At 33.6% G+C, this 14,032-nt stretch overlaps 1 protein-coding gene across 17 annotated transcripts in view; it reads left to right on the top strand.

The window, feature by feature from the left end:
- Window positions 1-14,032, top strand: part of LOC149794480 (uncharacterized) — a 167,536-nt gene that overhangs the window by 103,676 nt on the left and 49,828 nt on the right. For 15 of the 17 annotated variants that reach the window (XM_089968730.1, XM_089968727.1, XM_089968726.1 and 12 more), the window contains 8 exons: window positions 3,076-3,123; window positions 6,314-6,361; window positions 8,022-8,171; window positions 8,824-8,871; window positions 9,994-10,041; window positions 11,822-11,971; window positions 12,624-12,671; window positions 13,852-13,899. In XM_089968730.1, coding sequence (XP_089824856.1) covers window positions 3,076-3,123; window positions 6,314-6,361; window positions 8,022-8,171; window positions 8,824-8,871; window positions 9,994-10,041; window positions 11,822-11,971; window positions 12,624-12,671; window positions 13,852-13,899 — 588 coding nt within the window. The remainder of the gene's footprint in view (window positions 1-3,075; window positions 3,124-6,313; window positions 6,362-8,021; window positions 8,172-8,823; window positions 8,872-9,993; window positions 10,042-11,821; window positions 11,972-12,623; window positions 12,672-13,851; window positions 13,900-14,032) is intronic. The other 2 variants (XM_089968722.1, XM_089968729.1) reach the window with 2 other exon arrangements.

Here is a 14,032-nt window from a genome sequence, read left to right as displayed (position 1 = left end):
AAACGCAAGGATGGATGGAAGTAATGATGAACAGATATTATTTCAATCAGTATTGGGGCCATTAATAAGGGTGTGCAGCAATGATTCTTCCGCAATCCAAAGTGGGATTACAACAGTTAAATCTTCAAATGTCATATGACAATCATACTAAGCGTGATGCTACCCTCCTCTGACTCATGTAACACCCGCACTTATCAGCTAATAGGTGGATTTCCATATTTATAAAGTCCAATCGTATAATGGACAGTGCACTTATCCTGCCAATATTTGAATACAGGAATGTGGTAGAATATAACTGCCGACAATATGAAAACAATGAAAAGAACAAATACAAAATGTAATAGAAACAATTTTGACCTCTGCAACTACGATAGTACGCTATGAGTAGCTCTGTTTCAAAAGGGATGGAGTGTCCTTAAATATTAGCGATTGAAACATAAACTTATGCAGTTAGACAATATCGCAAATAAATTAATATATTCTTTCCTTAATGTTGGTTGCTCAAGCCATCTGTGATGTTTCACTATAATTTAAATACCTTCCAAATAGTAAGTACTAGAACTTGTCCTTATTTCAGTTCATGTTTCTTTGTCTTTCGAGAATGGAACCACATAACAAGCTCTGTTTTCATTGAACAAAATGCAACCGATTCAAGCTTGAGTTGGGGTCTCGTCACAAACGCGCAACATTTTTCTACTTGTGCGAGTTCTATCGTGAACGTCTTGAAATATTAGAAGCGCTAAGAACATTGGGTAAACTTAAGTGAAGATACTCATTTTCAATTAGATATATCACGTACAATATGTATTTAGGTTTCGTATTTTAAACGCGTGAGTACAATTATTACCCAAACACAAACAAATATTCACCTTTTTGTGTTTCCCGAACTTCACAACGTTGCATACACGATAGCGTTTAATCATATAAATATATAAAACATCGTACACTAGTTAATTCGTTATATGCAAACCTAGTGTTCTTGGTATAAATCATATCAAATTCTTTTTAATAGTTTCCTTCCATTTGATTCTATTCGGTTTTATTCAATCTTCACATCTACGTTTCTTTCGACATTTTTGTGCTACATTTCACATGTTTGAGCTCATGAATTTCTTCTGAAATCTGATATATGCAATATTTACATTTTGAGCTATTGTTCTATGATGTAAGTTACTCAAATTATCGTTTAAAGGTAATGCCGTGATTTCGAATAGCCACCACAAGGACAACACGTTTGTTATTGTCGCCCTTTGCGTCCAAAGTAATAGTTGAAACTCTGTTGGCATTACAGCTATGTAAATGTCATAATCTTAGTATGTTTTCTTCATGTTTTCAGCGTCTACAACAAGTACCATAATCTCGTCCGAAGCCACCTATACGACCACAAGTCTCTTAAATATTTCACATTGTTTGACACTTCAGGTTCCTGACATTGTTTGAAAATCTAATTAAATTAGGTCAATCAAATATCATAGAAAATCGTTTCGTTATTTGTTGGAACTGCTTTGAAGAATATTCTGCAAGCTGCATTAACTTGCATATATTTCTTCAGTTTCAATGCAGCATTATAATCAATGTTAATAGTACTTTCTTCCCCGAAGATGCATTGATTTTTTTCACTTGTTTATTTCTTGTCCTTTGTTGTTTTGCATTTGCTAGTTTACTTGAGTCTTATAGATTTAAGCATTGTTTATTTTCGCTTCGAAACCGTGCATTTGCACTTCACTCTCTGTTCATTTATACTATTTGTTCAATTACTTCGGCACATGTTCGTTCTCATTAACGAAATTAAGTCATCAATTGATCCGTATCTGAAACGTTTCTTTCATTGATCCATTTTTGTAACAAAAGGTTCGTAATGACTTCCTTTTAGAACTAAATGATACAAGCCTCAGTATATACACAACCTACTCTCTCCATGGTTTTATAATTTTCAAGTAGTCTAAAACTCCGATGCTCGTGTGGTCAAAAGACCCACTCTCAGCAAACGCATCTGTAATTTGGTTTCAACACGTACAGACAGTGAGAAAAGGCATTTTCTGTATCTTTCTGATCATCCTTTTCAGGCAAAGACAACATTACCTTACTAATTTAAAGAGCTTATGTTCTTTGGCTTAGATCCATTTTCAAAGTAGGAATTTATGACCATCCACACCATTATATTGCTAAATTTCATAATATTAATTAAGTCACATAAGTCAAGTCAAAACATTTAAAATATATTTCTTATATATTCCGTTGTACAGTGAATAAAGGTATCAAAAAATTAAAGTGACAGCTTATTTATTCAGCGCCGGTGCAACGTGCATACAACGGGCAGGTATATAATGTTGGGAACACTTTCATTGCCCATGATCATTGTGGCTTTTATTGGTGTCTGAGTTCGCAGATGATATGTACGATGTGCCCACCTCAGCTTTCAAGTGTGTACTCTTTCACTGTCTGTGTGTCTGTGTCTCTTCCTCTGTCTCTGTCAATTTCTCTCTCCATGTCCGAATAACTCAAGTGAAAATGCTCTTTTATGGTTAGATTTATAACGTTATCAGATGAAGGAATTATTCGTAGTTAATGATGCACATAATAATATGCGTAAACAAAACAGGTAGTCATCTTACTCAGTCTGAATTTGTTCCTTCAGGAATTTGTTATATATATATATATATATATATATATATATATATATATACACACACACACACACACACACACAGAGATCTGCATAAAGCCTCTCTCTGATTGTTTCCTTCTATTTCTTTCCGTTCCTACGTATACAGTATTCGCACTTACTTCTCTTTCTCCATATTCTTTATTTACATGCTAACGTTCAAATATTTGCAGTAGTTAACTTCCTGCAAAATCTGACACCTACAGTATTGCTCTTTTGAGCAATTGTACAATGATATAAAGTAATCACTATATCATTTAAAACCGACACCGTTATTATGAATAACCAACACAGGAGTAACACAATAGTTATTGACGAGTCCGAAACCTATAGCCATTCCATCAAATATAATAGCTGAAACTCTTTTGGAATTTCAGTCCTAATTTGATATATTTGTGCTCTTTTTGCAGCGTCTGCAATAAGTAGCACCATATCGCCGGACATAAGTACGACCACAAGTAAGTTATTGACGTTTTGTGATATTGCATGATATTGATACCGTTTTTTTACATTTAATTAAATTTGAATATGTAACCATTTTCTCGCATGCTTGGCTTCATATAATGTCATTGAATCAAACATAATTTTCTTCTCATATCTTCATTTCCAATGGTGTATTAGCCACGATTTCATTAGCTCTTCTTCCCCTGCTGATGCATGTATGATATAATTTTGTTTTCTTTTCTATTCCTTGTTGTCTTTCTATGTAGCATTATGTGTTTTGTTGGTTTTAAATATTTAAAGTTACTCATTGTTTTGGTTGCTTTTAAGTCTGATCCTACCTTGTATTGCCATTGGTCGTTCATTTAAATCTCCATTCAATTAATAGTTAGGTCTAGTTCATTATAAATCATTCCTTACATAGTTAATTCCTTTAGTTTGGAAAATTGTGTCGCATTTACTCAATACTTACTCGAACGTTTTTATAAGTATGGCAATGTACGTTTCTTCTGGGTATGTTTAAAAAAAAGAAGAACAATTTCGATAAGGGCAATGTGTGCCTTAAGCGTCGAAATATGCAACCATAACATTGGACTAACCTCACTTTCAGGCTATGGGTTGTTTGAGTGAAAAGACTATACATACTTAGATCCACAAATTTTTAGCAGTAACCATGTTGCTCAAAAAGCCGCTAAAGAAGATGATTCATGTTCGGGTTACACGTGCAAACATTCCCTGCATTTTTGTACATTGCCTACATTGAGAAGAAGGACATTTAGTTATATCTGCATCCCGTCCGTTATTTTGGAAAAAGGGAGAGAGGGACGCAGTAAAAGCGAGATAAAACGAGTGCAAAAAGAAAGATTGCGCGTTTTCTGTCACCGTTGAGCAGGAACATGAAACATTTATGTATTCATTTGAGACATCGCAAGTTTCCATCTGGTTAGGAACTCGGTTATATTAGAAGATTCGGAGGAAGAGATTGTTTACCATTCGTTGATAAGACAGATAGCTTTATTACTATGATACCGCTCCTCTGTGTGTCATAAGGTGATTACTAGCGTGTACTAAATGTAATTTCGTCACAGGATGGAATTCGTGTCCATTCACGCCATTACATCCCTATATCAATTTCATCATGTTCATTATCTCGGTAAATCAAATCAAAACATTTAAAGTATACTTTTTATATTTTCCGTTATATATATATATATATATATATATATATATATATATATATATATATATATATATATATATATATATATATATATATATATATAAACGAATAATAACAGTGACTCTGTATCTACACTCATACGCACACGCATAAGCACACACTACTATCTCCTTGAATTTTTAATTTTCAAGAAGACTAAATAATCGGATGCTCGTGAGGTCAAACGATATAATTTCGGCAAACTCCTCTGACGAATTGGTTCCAATAATATATAAAAGATCAGACATGGCATTTCATTTTCTCTATTTTATTTATCATCCTTCCTCTGCAATTATAACATTATCTTTTACATTTAAAGTGATTATATTCATTGGAGTAGATCCGTTTTAGAGTAGGCATTCCTGACCATCCACACCATTACATTACTCCCCGCATTTCATAATGTTAATTATGTCATTAATTCAAATCAAACAAGCAAGATATTGATTTATATTTTCCGATACATTCTGCATAAAGGTATTGAGTAATATCAGTGACAGCTTGTGTTTTCAGCGCCAGGGCAATGTGTATACCACGGGCAAGTGAATAATGGCGGGGATACCTTCATATCCAATGATTATTGTCAAACCTACTACTGGTGTACGGGTTTGCATAATATATATATACGATGTGTCCACCTGAAAATTGTTTACCATATCTCTCGCTCTTTCACTCTCTTCCTGTCTCTCCCTAACTTCTGAAGATACCCGTGTCATAAGTAGATGTATCATGTATCATATGAATGTATTTTTCGCATTTTTGGTCATGTATGAACAATAATAAAAAAGATCCAAGATGCAATCTGCAACAGTGCCGGATTGCAAAACGTATTCGTGCTTAATGATACGAACACTAATAAGCCTAAACAAAACATGTGGTCATCTTGCTCCTGAGAAATTGGCGTATACAAAGAGATAGCTATAACAAAACTCTCTCTTATAGTTTTCTTTTCTTTACTTCCTTCTCTCTTTTTCCGTCTCCACCCTTACTTCACGTTCTATATTTGCATACTAGCATTCAAATATTTGAAGAAGTGTGCATTGTGTAAAATCTGACGTCAGTTTTCAGCTTTTGAGCAATTGTATTATGTTGTATTTTGCGTTTTGTTTGTTTTAAGTATTTAGTTGTCCTCATTGTTTTGCTTGCTTATAGGTCTGCTCTTGTCTCATACGGTTATTCGTTATTCATTTTGACATCCGTTTAGTTCGGTTTTTGTTCTTGTTCATTATTAATCATTCCTTATGCTGTTAATATTTTTATTTCCGATACTATTCGTCCATTTACGCAATATGATATATTGTGGACGAAATAGGTAGATTTCTTACGTTAACATATGAAGGAATTCTTCGTATTTGGACTATGAAGGCAAATTCACTTAAACAATACACATGTTATGCACCCTTCAGCGTTGCCAGATTACAAAACTGTGAGTACGCAATCGTGTTTAATCATGCACATAATTATATGCGTAAACAAAACAGGTAGTCATCTTACTCAGTCTGAAATGTTCCTTCAGGAATTTGTTCTATATATATATATATATATATATATATATATATATATATATATATATATATATATATATATATATATATATATATATATATATATATAGACAGAGAGAGACAGAGAAATATGCATAAAACCTCTCTCGAATATTTTCCTTCTTTTTCTTTCCTTACCCGTGTATACAGTATTCACACCTATTTCACCTTCTCCACATTTGTTTATCTACATGCCAACGTTCAAATATTTTCAGTAATTAACATCTTGCAAAATCTGAGTATTGCGCTTTTGAACAATTGTACAAAGATATAATGTAATGACTATATCATCCAAAACCGACACCGTTATTATAAATCGCAAACATAGGAGTAACACAATTGTTATCGTCGAGTCAGAAACCTATAGCCGTTCCATCCAATATAATAGTTGAGACACTTTTGGCTTTCCAGTCCTAATTTGATATATTTGTGCTCTTTTTGTAGCGTCTGCAACAAGTACCACAACATCGCCAGAAACAACTAAGACCACAAGTAAGCTATTGCCATTTTGTGATATTGCATGTTATTGATACGGTTTTTTACATTTAATTAAATTTGAAGAGATAATCATCTTCTCGAATGCTTGGCTTCATATAATGTACTTGAATCAGACATAATTTTCTCCTCATACCTTCGCTTCCAATGTTGTATTAGCCACGATTTCAGTAGTGCTTCTTCCCCTGCTGATGCATGAAATATGATATAATTTTGTTTTCTCTTCTATTGCGTGTTGTCTTTTCTGTGTAGCATTACGTGTCTTGTTGGTTTTAAATATTTAAAGTTACTCATTGTTCTGGTTGCTTTTAAGTCTGATCCTTCCTTGTACGGCCATTGATCGTTCATTTAAATCTCCATTCAATTAACATTTAGGTCATGTGAGTTATAAATCATTCCTTACGTAGTTCATTTGTTTCTTTTGGAAACTATTGAAGCATTTACTCAATATATACTGAGACGTTTTATCAGAGTATCAAACGAAGTTCCTTCTGGGTATGTTAGGTAAAAAAAGAACAATTTCGACAAGGGCAATGCGTGCCTTAAAAGTCGATATATGTAACCATATCATTGCACCGACCTCACTTTCAAAATATAAGTTGTTTGGGTGAAAATACTATACATGACTTGATTCACAAATTTCCAGCAGTACACCTTTTGCTCAAATAGCCGCAAAATAAGATGATGTTTGTTCGGGTTACACGTACAAACATTCACTGCATTTTTGTCCATTGCCTACATTGAGAAGAAGGAAATATAGTTATATCTGCATCCCGTCCGTTATTTTGGAAAACGGGAGAGATCGACGCAGTTAAAGCGAGATAGAACGACAGAAAAAAAGAAAGACTGCCACGTTTTCTGTCACTGTTGAGCAGGAACATGAAACATTTATGTACTCATTTTAGACATTGCAAGTTTTCCTTCTGATTAGGAAGTCCGTTATATTAGAAGATTCGGAGGAGAGATTGTTGGTCATTCGAGATTGAGAGAGATAGCGTTTATTACTATGATACTGCTTTTCTGTGCATCATAAGACGACTACCAGCGTCTACTAAATGTACTATCGTCACAGGATAGAATTCGTGTCCATTCACGCCATTACATCACTTTATAAATTTCATAATGTTCATTATCGCGGTAAGTCAGACCATAACATTTAAAATATACTTTTATATTTTCCGCTATAGTACATAAAATTATCGAATAATAACAGTGACTCGGTACCTATACACGCACACACACACACACACACACATACATACACACACACTAATGTCTCCTTGATTTTGTAATTTTCAAGTAGGCTAAAAAATCTGATGCTCGTGGACTCAAACGACATACTATCGGGAAACTCCTCTGTGGATTTGGTTCCTATACTCTATAAAGGATCAGACATGGCATTTCCTCTATTTTATTTATCATCCTTCTCAGGCAAGGATAACATAACCCTTTACATTTAAGGTGATTATATTCTTTGGAGTAGATCCGTTTTCAGAGTAGACATTCCTGACCATTCACACCATTACATTACTGCCCACTTTTTATAATGTTAATTATGTCATTAAGTCAAACCAAACAATCAAGATATTGATCTATATTTTCCGATATATTGTACATAAAGGTATTGAATAATATCGGTGACATCTTATGTTTTCAGCGGCGATGCAATGTATATACAATGGGAAGGTGTATAATGACGGGGATACCTTCATAGCCAATGACTATTGTCAAAGCTACTGCTGGTGTACATCGTACATGTCATCTGGTTTGCAGATAATATGTTCGATGTGCCCAACTCAGACTTCAAGTTTGTACAATATCTCTGTCTCTTTCACTCTCTTCCTTTCTCTCTCTAACGTCTGAAGATACACATTTCATAAGCAGATGCATCACGTATCATATGAATGTATTTTTCTCAGTTTTGATCATGTATGCACAATAATAAAAATGTCCAAGATGCAATCTGCAGCATTGCCGGATTGCAAAAAGTAATCGTGCTTAATCATACGAACACTAATATGCCTAGACAAAACATGTGGTCATCTTGCTCAATCTGATTTGTTTCCTGAGACCTTAGTGTATGAGGAAAAGATAGCTATAAAAATCCTCTCTCTGATAGTTTTCTTTTATTTCTTTCCTTCTCTCTTTTTCAGTCTTCACTCTTACTTCACATTCAATATTTACATACTAGCATTCAAATATTTGAAGAAGTGTGCATTGTGTAAAATTGTACATGTCAGTATTCAGTTCTTGAGCAGTTGTATTATAATGTAAATTAATGCCACTATCATTTAAAAACTGACACCGTTATTAAAAATAACCAAAATATTATTAACACAATTGGTATTGTCGAGTCAGAAATTTTCAACCCTTCCGTCCAATGTAATAGCTGAAACTCATTTTGGCATTTCAGTCATGATAATGTCATGTTGTTTTATATATTTGTCCTCATTTTGCAGCGTCTACAACAAGTACCACCATATCGTCCGACACAACTACGACCCCAAGTAAGCTATTAATACTTTGTGATATTCCATGTTATTGACACAGTTTTAGAATTAACTAAATTTGAACGATAATGAGTGACATTAAACTGGTTGTTTTTAATGCTTTCCTAGACTCTCTTTAAATCTGTTATAATTTTATTCTCATACTTTCAGTTACAATGCAGTAGAAATCATGATTTCAGTAGTGCTTCTTCGCTTGCTGAAACATGGAATATGTTATTTGTATGAACTTTTCTACTGCTTGTTAGTTGTCTTTGTTGTGTTGTATTTTGCGTGTTGTTTGTTTTAATTATTTAGTTTTACTCATTGTTCTGGTTGCTATAAGTCTGCTCTTATCTCATACGGTCATTCGTTATTCATGGTGACATCTGTTTAGTTCGGTTTTAATTCTTGTTCATTATTAATCATTCCTTATGTTGTTAATGTTTTTATTTCCGATACTATTCGTGCATTTACGCAATATGATATCTTGTGGACGCAATAGGTACATTTATTACGTTATCATATGAATGAATCATTTGTAGTTTGCCTATGAAGGAAAATTAACTTCTACAATACACATGTGATGCACCCTTCAGCGTTGCCAGATTATAAAACTGTGCGTACCTAATCGTGTTTAATCATACACATAATACTATGCGTAAACAAAACTGGTAGTCATCTTACTCAGTCTGAATTGTTTCTTCAGTAGTTTGTTATATATATATATATATATATATATATATATATATATATATATATATATATGGAGAGAAAGAGAGATCCGCATAAAACTTTCTCTCATAGTTTCGTTCTATTTCTTTCCGTTCCCGCGTATAAAGTATTCACACCTATTTCACCTTCTCCACATTTTTTATTTACATGCCAACGTTCACATATTGTCGGTAATTAACTTCTTGCAAAATCTGACACCTGCACTATTGCGCTTTTGAACAATTCTACAATGATATAATGTAATGACTATATCATCCAAAACCGACACCGTTATTATAAATCGCAAACATAGGAGTAACACAATTGTTATCGTCGAGTCAGAAACGGATAGCCGTTCCATCCAATATAATAGTTGAGACACTTTTGGCTTTCCAGTCCTAATTTGATATATTTGTGCTCTTTTTGTAGCGTCTGCAACAAGTACCACAACATCGCCAGAAACAACTAAGACCACAAGTAAGCTATTGACATTTTGTGATATTGCATGTTATTGATACGGTTTTTTACATTTAATTAAATTTGAAGAGATAATCATCTTCTCGAATGCTTGGTTTCATATAATGTACTTGAATCAGACATAATTTTCTCCTCATACCTTCGCTTCCAATGTTGTATTAGCCACGATTTCAGTAGTGCTTCTTCCCCTGCTGATGCATGAAATATGACATAATTTTGTTTTCTTTTCCAATGCTTGCTACCTTTTCTATGCAGCATTATGTGTTTTGCCGGTTTCAACTATTTAAAGTTACTCATTGTTTTGGTTGCTTTTAAGTATGATCCTTCATTGTACGGCCATTGGTCGTTCATTTAAATCTCCATTCAACTAAGGTTTAGGTCTTGTTCGTTATAAATCATTTCATACGTAGTTAATTCGTTTAGTTTGGAAAATATTGAAGCATTTACTCCATATTTACACAGACGTTTTTATAAGTGTATCAGTGTACGTTCCTTCTGGGTATGTTTGAAAACAAAAGACTAATTTCGATAAGGGCAATATGTGCCTTAAAAGTTGAAATATGTACCCAAATCATTGCAGTTACCTCACTTTCAGACTACTGGTTGTTTGAGTGAAAATACTATACATGCTTAGATTCACAAATTTCCAGCAGTACACCTGTTGCTCATATAGCCGCTAAATAAGATGATGTCTGTTCAGGTTACACGTGCAAACATTCCCTGCATTTTTGTCCATTGCCTACATTGAGAAGAAGGAAATATAGTTATATCTGCATCCCGTCCGTTATTTTGGAAAAAGGGAGAGAGGGACGCAGTAAAAGCGAGATAGAACGAGAGAATAAAAAAAAGATTGCCACGTTTTCGGTGACCGTTGAGCAGGAACATGAAACAGTTATGTACTCATTTGAGATATTGCAAGTTTCCGTCTGATTAAGGACTCCATTATATTAGAAGATTCGGAGTAAGAGATTATTGGCCATTCGTGATTGAGAGAGATAGCGTTTATTACAATGATAATGCTTCGCTGTGCATCATTAGGCGATTGTCGGCGTGTACTAAATGTAATTTCGTCACAGGATGGAATTCGTGTCCATTCACGCCATTACATCACTTTATAAATTTCATAATGTTCATTATCGCGGTAAGTCACACCATAATATTTAAAATATCCTTTTTATATTTGTTGGTCATTCGAGATTGAGAGAGATAGCGTTTATTACTATGATACTGCTTCTCTGTGCATCGGTAAGTCACACCATAATATTTAAAATATCCTTTTTATATTTTCCGCTATAGTACATAAAATCATCGAATAATAACAGTGACTCGGTACCTATACACGCACACACACACACACACATACATACATACACACACACACACACACACACACTAATGTCTCCTTGATTTTGTAATTTTCAAGTAGGCTAAAAAATCTGATGCTCGTGGACTCAAACGACATACTATCGGCAAACTCCTCTGTGGATTTGTTTCCTATAATCTGTAAAGGATCAGACATGGCATTTCCTCTATTTTATTTATCATCCTTCTCAGGCAAGGATAGCATAACCTTTTACATTTAAGGTGATTATATTCTTTGGAGTAGATCCGTTTTCAGAGTAGACATTCCTGACCATTCACACCATTACATTACTGCCCACTTTTTATAATGTTAATTATGTCATTAAGTCAAATCAAACAATCAAGATATTGATCTATATTTTCCGATATATTGTACATAAAGGTACTGAATAATATCGGTGACATCTTATGTTTTCAGCGGCGATGCAATGTATATACAATGGGAAGGTGTATAATGACGGGGATACCTTCATAGCCAATGACTATTGTCAAAGCTACTGCTGGTGTACATTGTACATGTCATCTGGTTTACAGATAATATGTACGATGTCCCCACCTCAGGCTTCAAGTTTGTACAATATCTCTGTCTCTTTCACTCTCTTCCTTTCTCTCTCTAACGTCTGAAGATACACATTTCATAAGCAGATGCATCACGTATCATATGAATGTATTTTTCTCAGTTTTGATCATGTATTCACAATAATAAAAATGTCCAAGATGCAATCTGCAGCATTGCCGGATTGCAAAAAGTAATCGTGCTTAATCATACGAACGCTAATATGCCTAGACAAAACATATGGTCATCTTGCTCAATCTGATTTGTTTCCTGAGACCTTAGTATATGAGGAAAAGATAGCTATAAAAATCCTCTCTCTGATAGTTTTCTTTTATTTCTTTCCTTCTCTCTTTTTCAGTCTTCACTCTTACTTCACATTCTATATTTACATACTAGCATTCAAATATTTGAAGAAGTGTGCATTGTGTAAAATTGTACATGCCAGTATTCAGTTTTTGAGCAGTTGCATTATAATGTAAGTTAATGCCACTATCATTTAAAAACTGACACCGTTATTAAAACTAACCAAAATATTATTAACACAATTGGTATTGTCGAGTCAGAAATTTTCAACCCTTCTGTCTAATGTAATAGCTGAAACTCATTTTGGCATTTCAGTCATGATAATGTCATGTTGTTTTATATATTTGTCCTCATTTTGCAGCGTCTACAACAAGTACCACCATATCGTCCGAAACAACTACGACCCCAAGTAATCTATTAATATTTTGTGATATTAAATGGTATTGAAACAGTTTTAGAATTAACTAAATTTAAACGATAATGAGTGACATTAAACTGGTTGTTTTTAATGCTTTCCTAGACTCTCTTTAAATCTGTTATAATTTTATTCTCATACTTTCAGTTACAATGCAGTAGAAAAAACGATTTCAGTAGTGCTTCTTCGCTTGCTGAAACATGGAATATGTTATTTGTTTGAACTTTTCTACTGCTTGTTAGTTGTCTTTGTTGTTGTATTTTGCGTGTTGTTTGTTTTAATTATTTAGTTTTACTCATTGTTCTGATTGCTTATTAGTCTGCTCTTATCTCATACGGTTATTCGTTATTCATGGTGACATCTGTTTAGTTCGGTTTTAGATCTTGTTCATTATTAAACATTCCTTATGTTGTTAATGTTTTTATTTCCGATACCATTCGTGCATTTACGCAATATGATATCTTGTGGACGCAATAGGTACATTTATTACGTTATCATATGAATGAATCATTTGTAGTTTGCCTATGAAGGAAAATTAACTTCTACAATACACATGTGATGCACCCTTCAGCGTTGCCAGATTACAAAACTGTGCGTACCTAATCGTGTTTAATCATACACATAATACTATGCGTAAACAAAACTGGTAGTCATCTTACTCAGTCTGAATTGTTTCTTAAGTAGTTTGTTATATATATATATATATATATATATATATATATATATATATATATATATATATATATATATATATATATATATATATATATATATATATATATATATACATATATATATGGAGAGAAAGAGAGATCTGCATAAAACTCTGTCTCATAGTTTCGTACTATTTCTTTCCGTTCCCCCGTATACAGTATTCACACTTATTTCACCTTCTCCACATTTTTTATTTACATGCCAACGTTCAAATGTTGTCGGTAATTAACTTCTTGCAAAATCTGACAACTGCAGTATTGCGCTTTTGAACAATTGTACAATTGATATAATGTAATGACTATATCATCCAAAACCGACACCGTTATTATAAATCGCAAACATAGGAGTAACACAATTGTTATCGTCGAGTCGGAAACCTATAGCCGTTCCATCCAATATAATAGTTGAGACACTTTTGGCTTTCCAGTCCTAATTTGATATATTTGTGCTCTTTTTGTAGCGTCTGCAACAAGTACCACAACATCGCCAGAAACAACTAAGACCACAAGTAAGCTATTGCCATTTTGTGATATTGCATGTTATTGATACGGTTTTTTACATTTAATTAAATTTGAAGAGATGACCATCTTCTCGAATGCTTGGCTTCATATAATGTACTTGAATCAGACATAATTTTCTCC

Source organism: Sinohyriopsis cumingii, chromosome 8 (assembly GCF_028554795.1).
Source record: "Sinohyriopsis cumingii isolate HCF-2022 chromosome 8, ASM2855479v2, whole genome shotgun sequence".
In the NCBI taxonomy this organism is placed as follows: domain Eukaryota; kingdom Metazoa; phylum Mollusca; class Bivalvia; order Unionida; family Unionidae; genus Sinohyriopsis; species Sinohyriopsis cumingii.
This window is presented reverse-complemented; position numbering and strand designations above follow the sequence as displayed.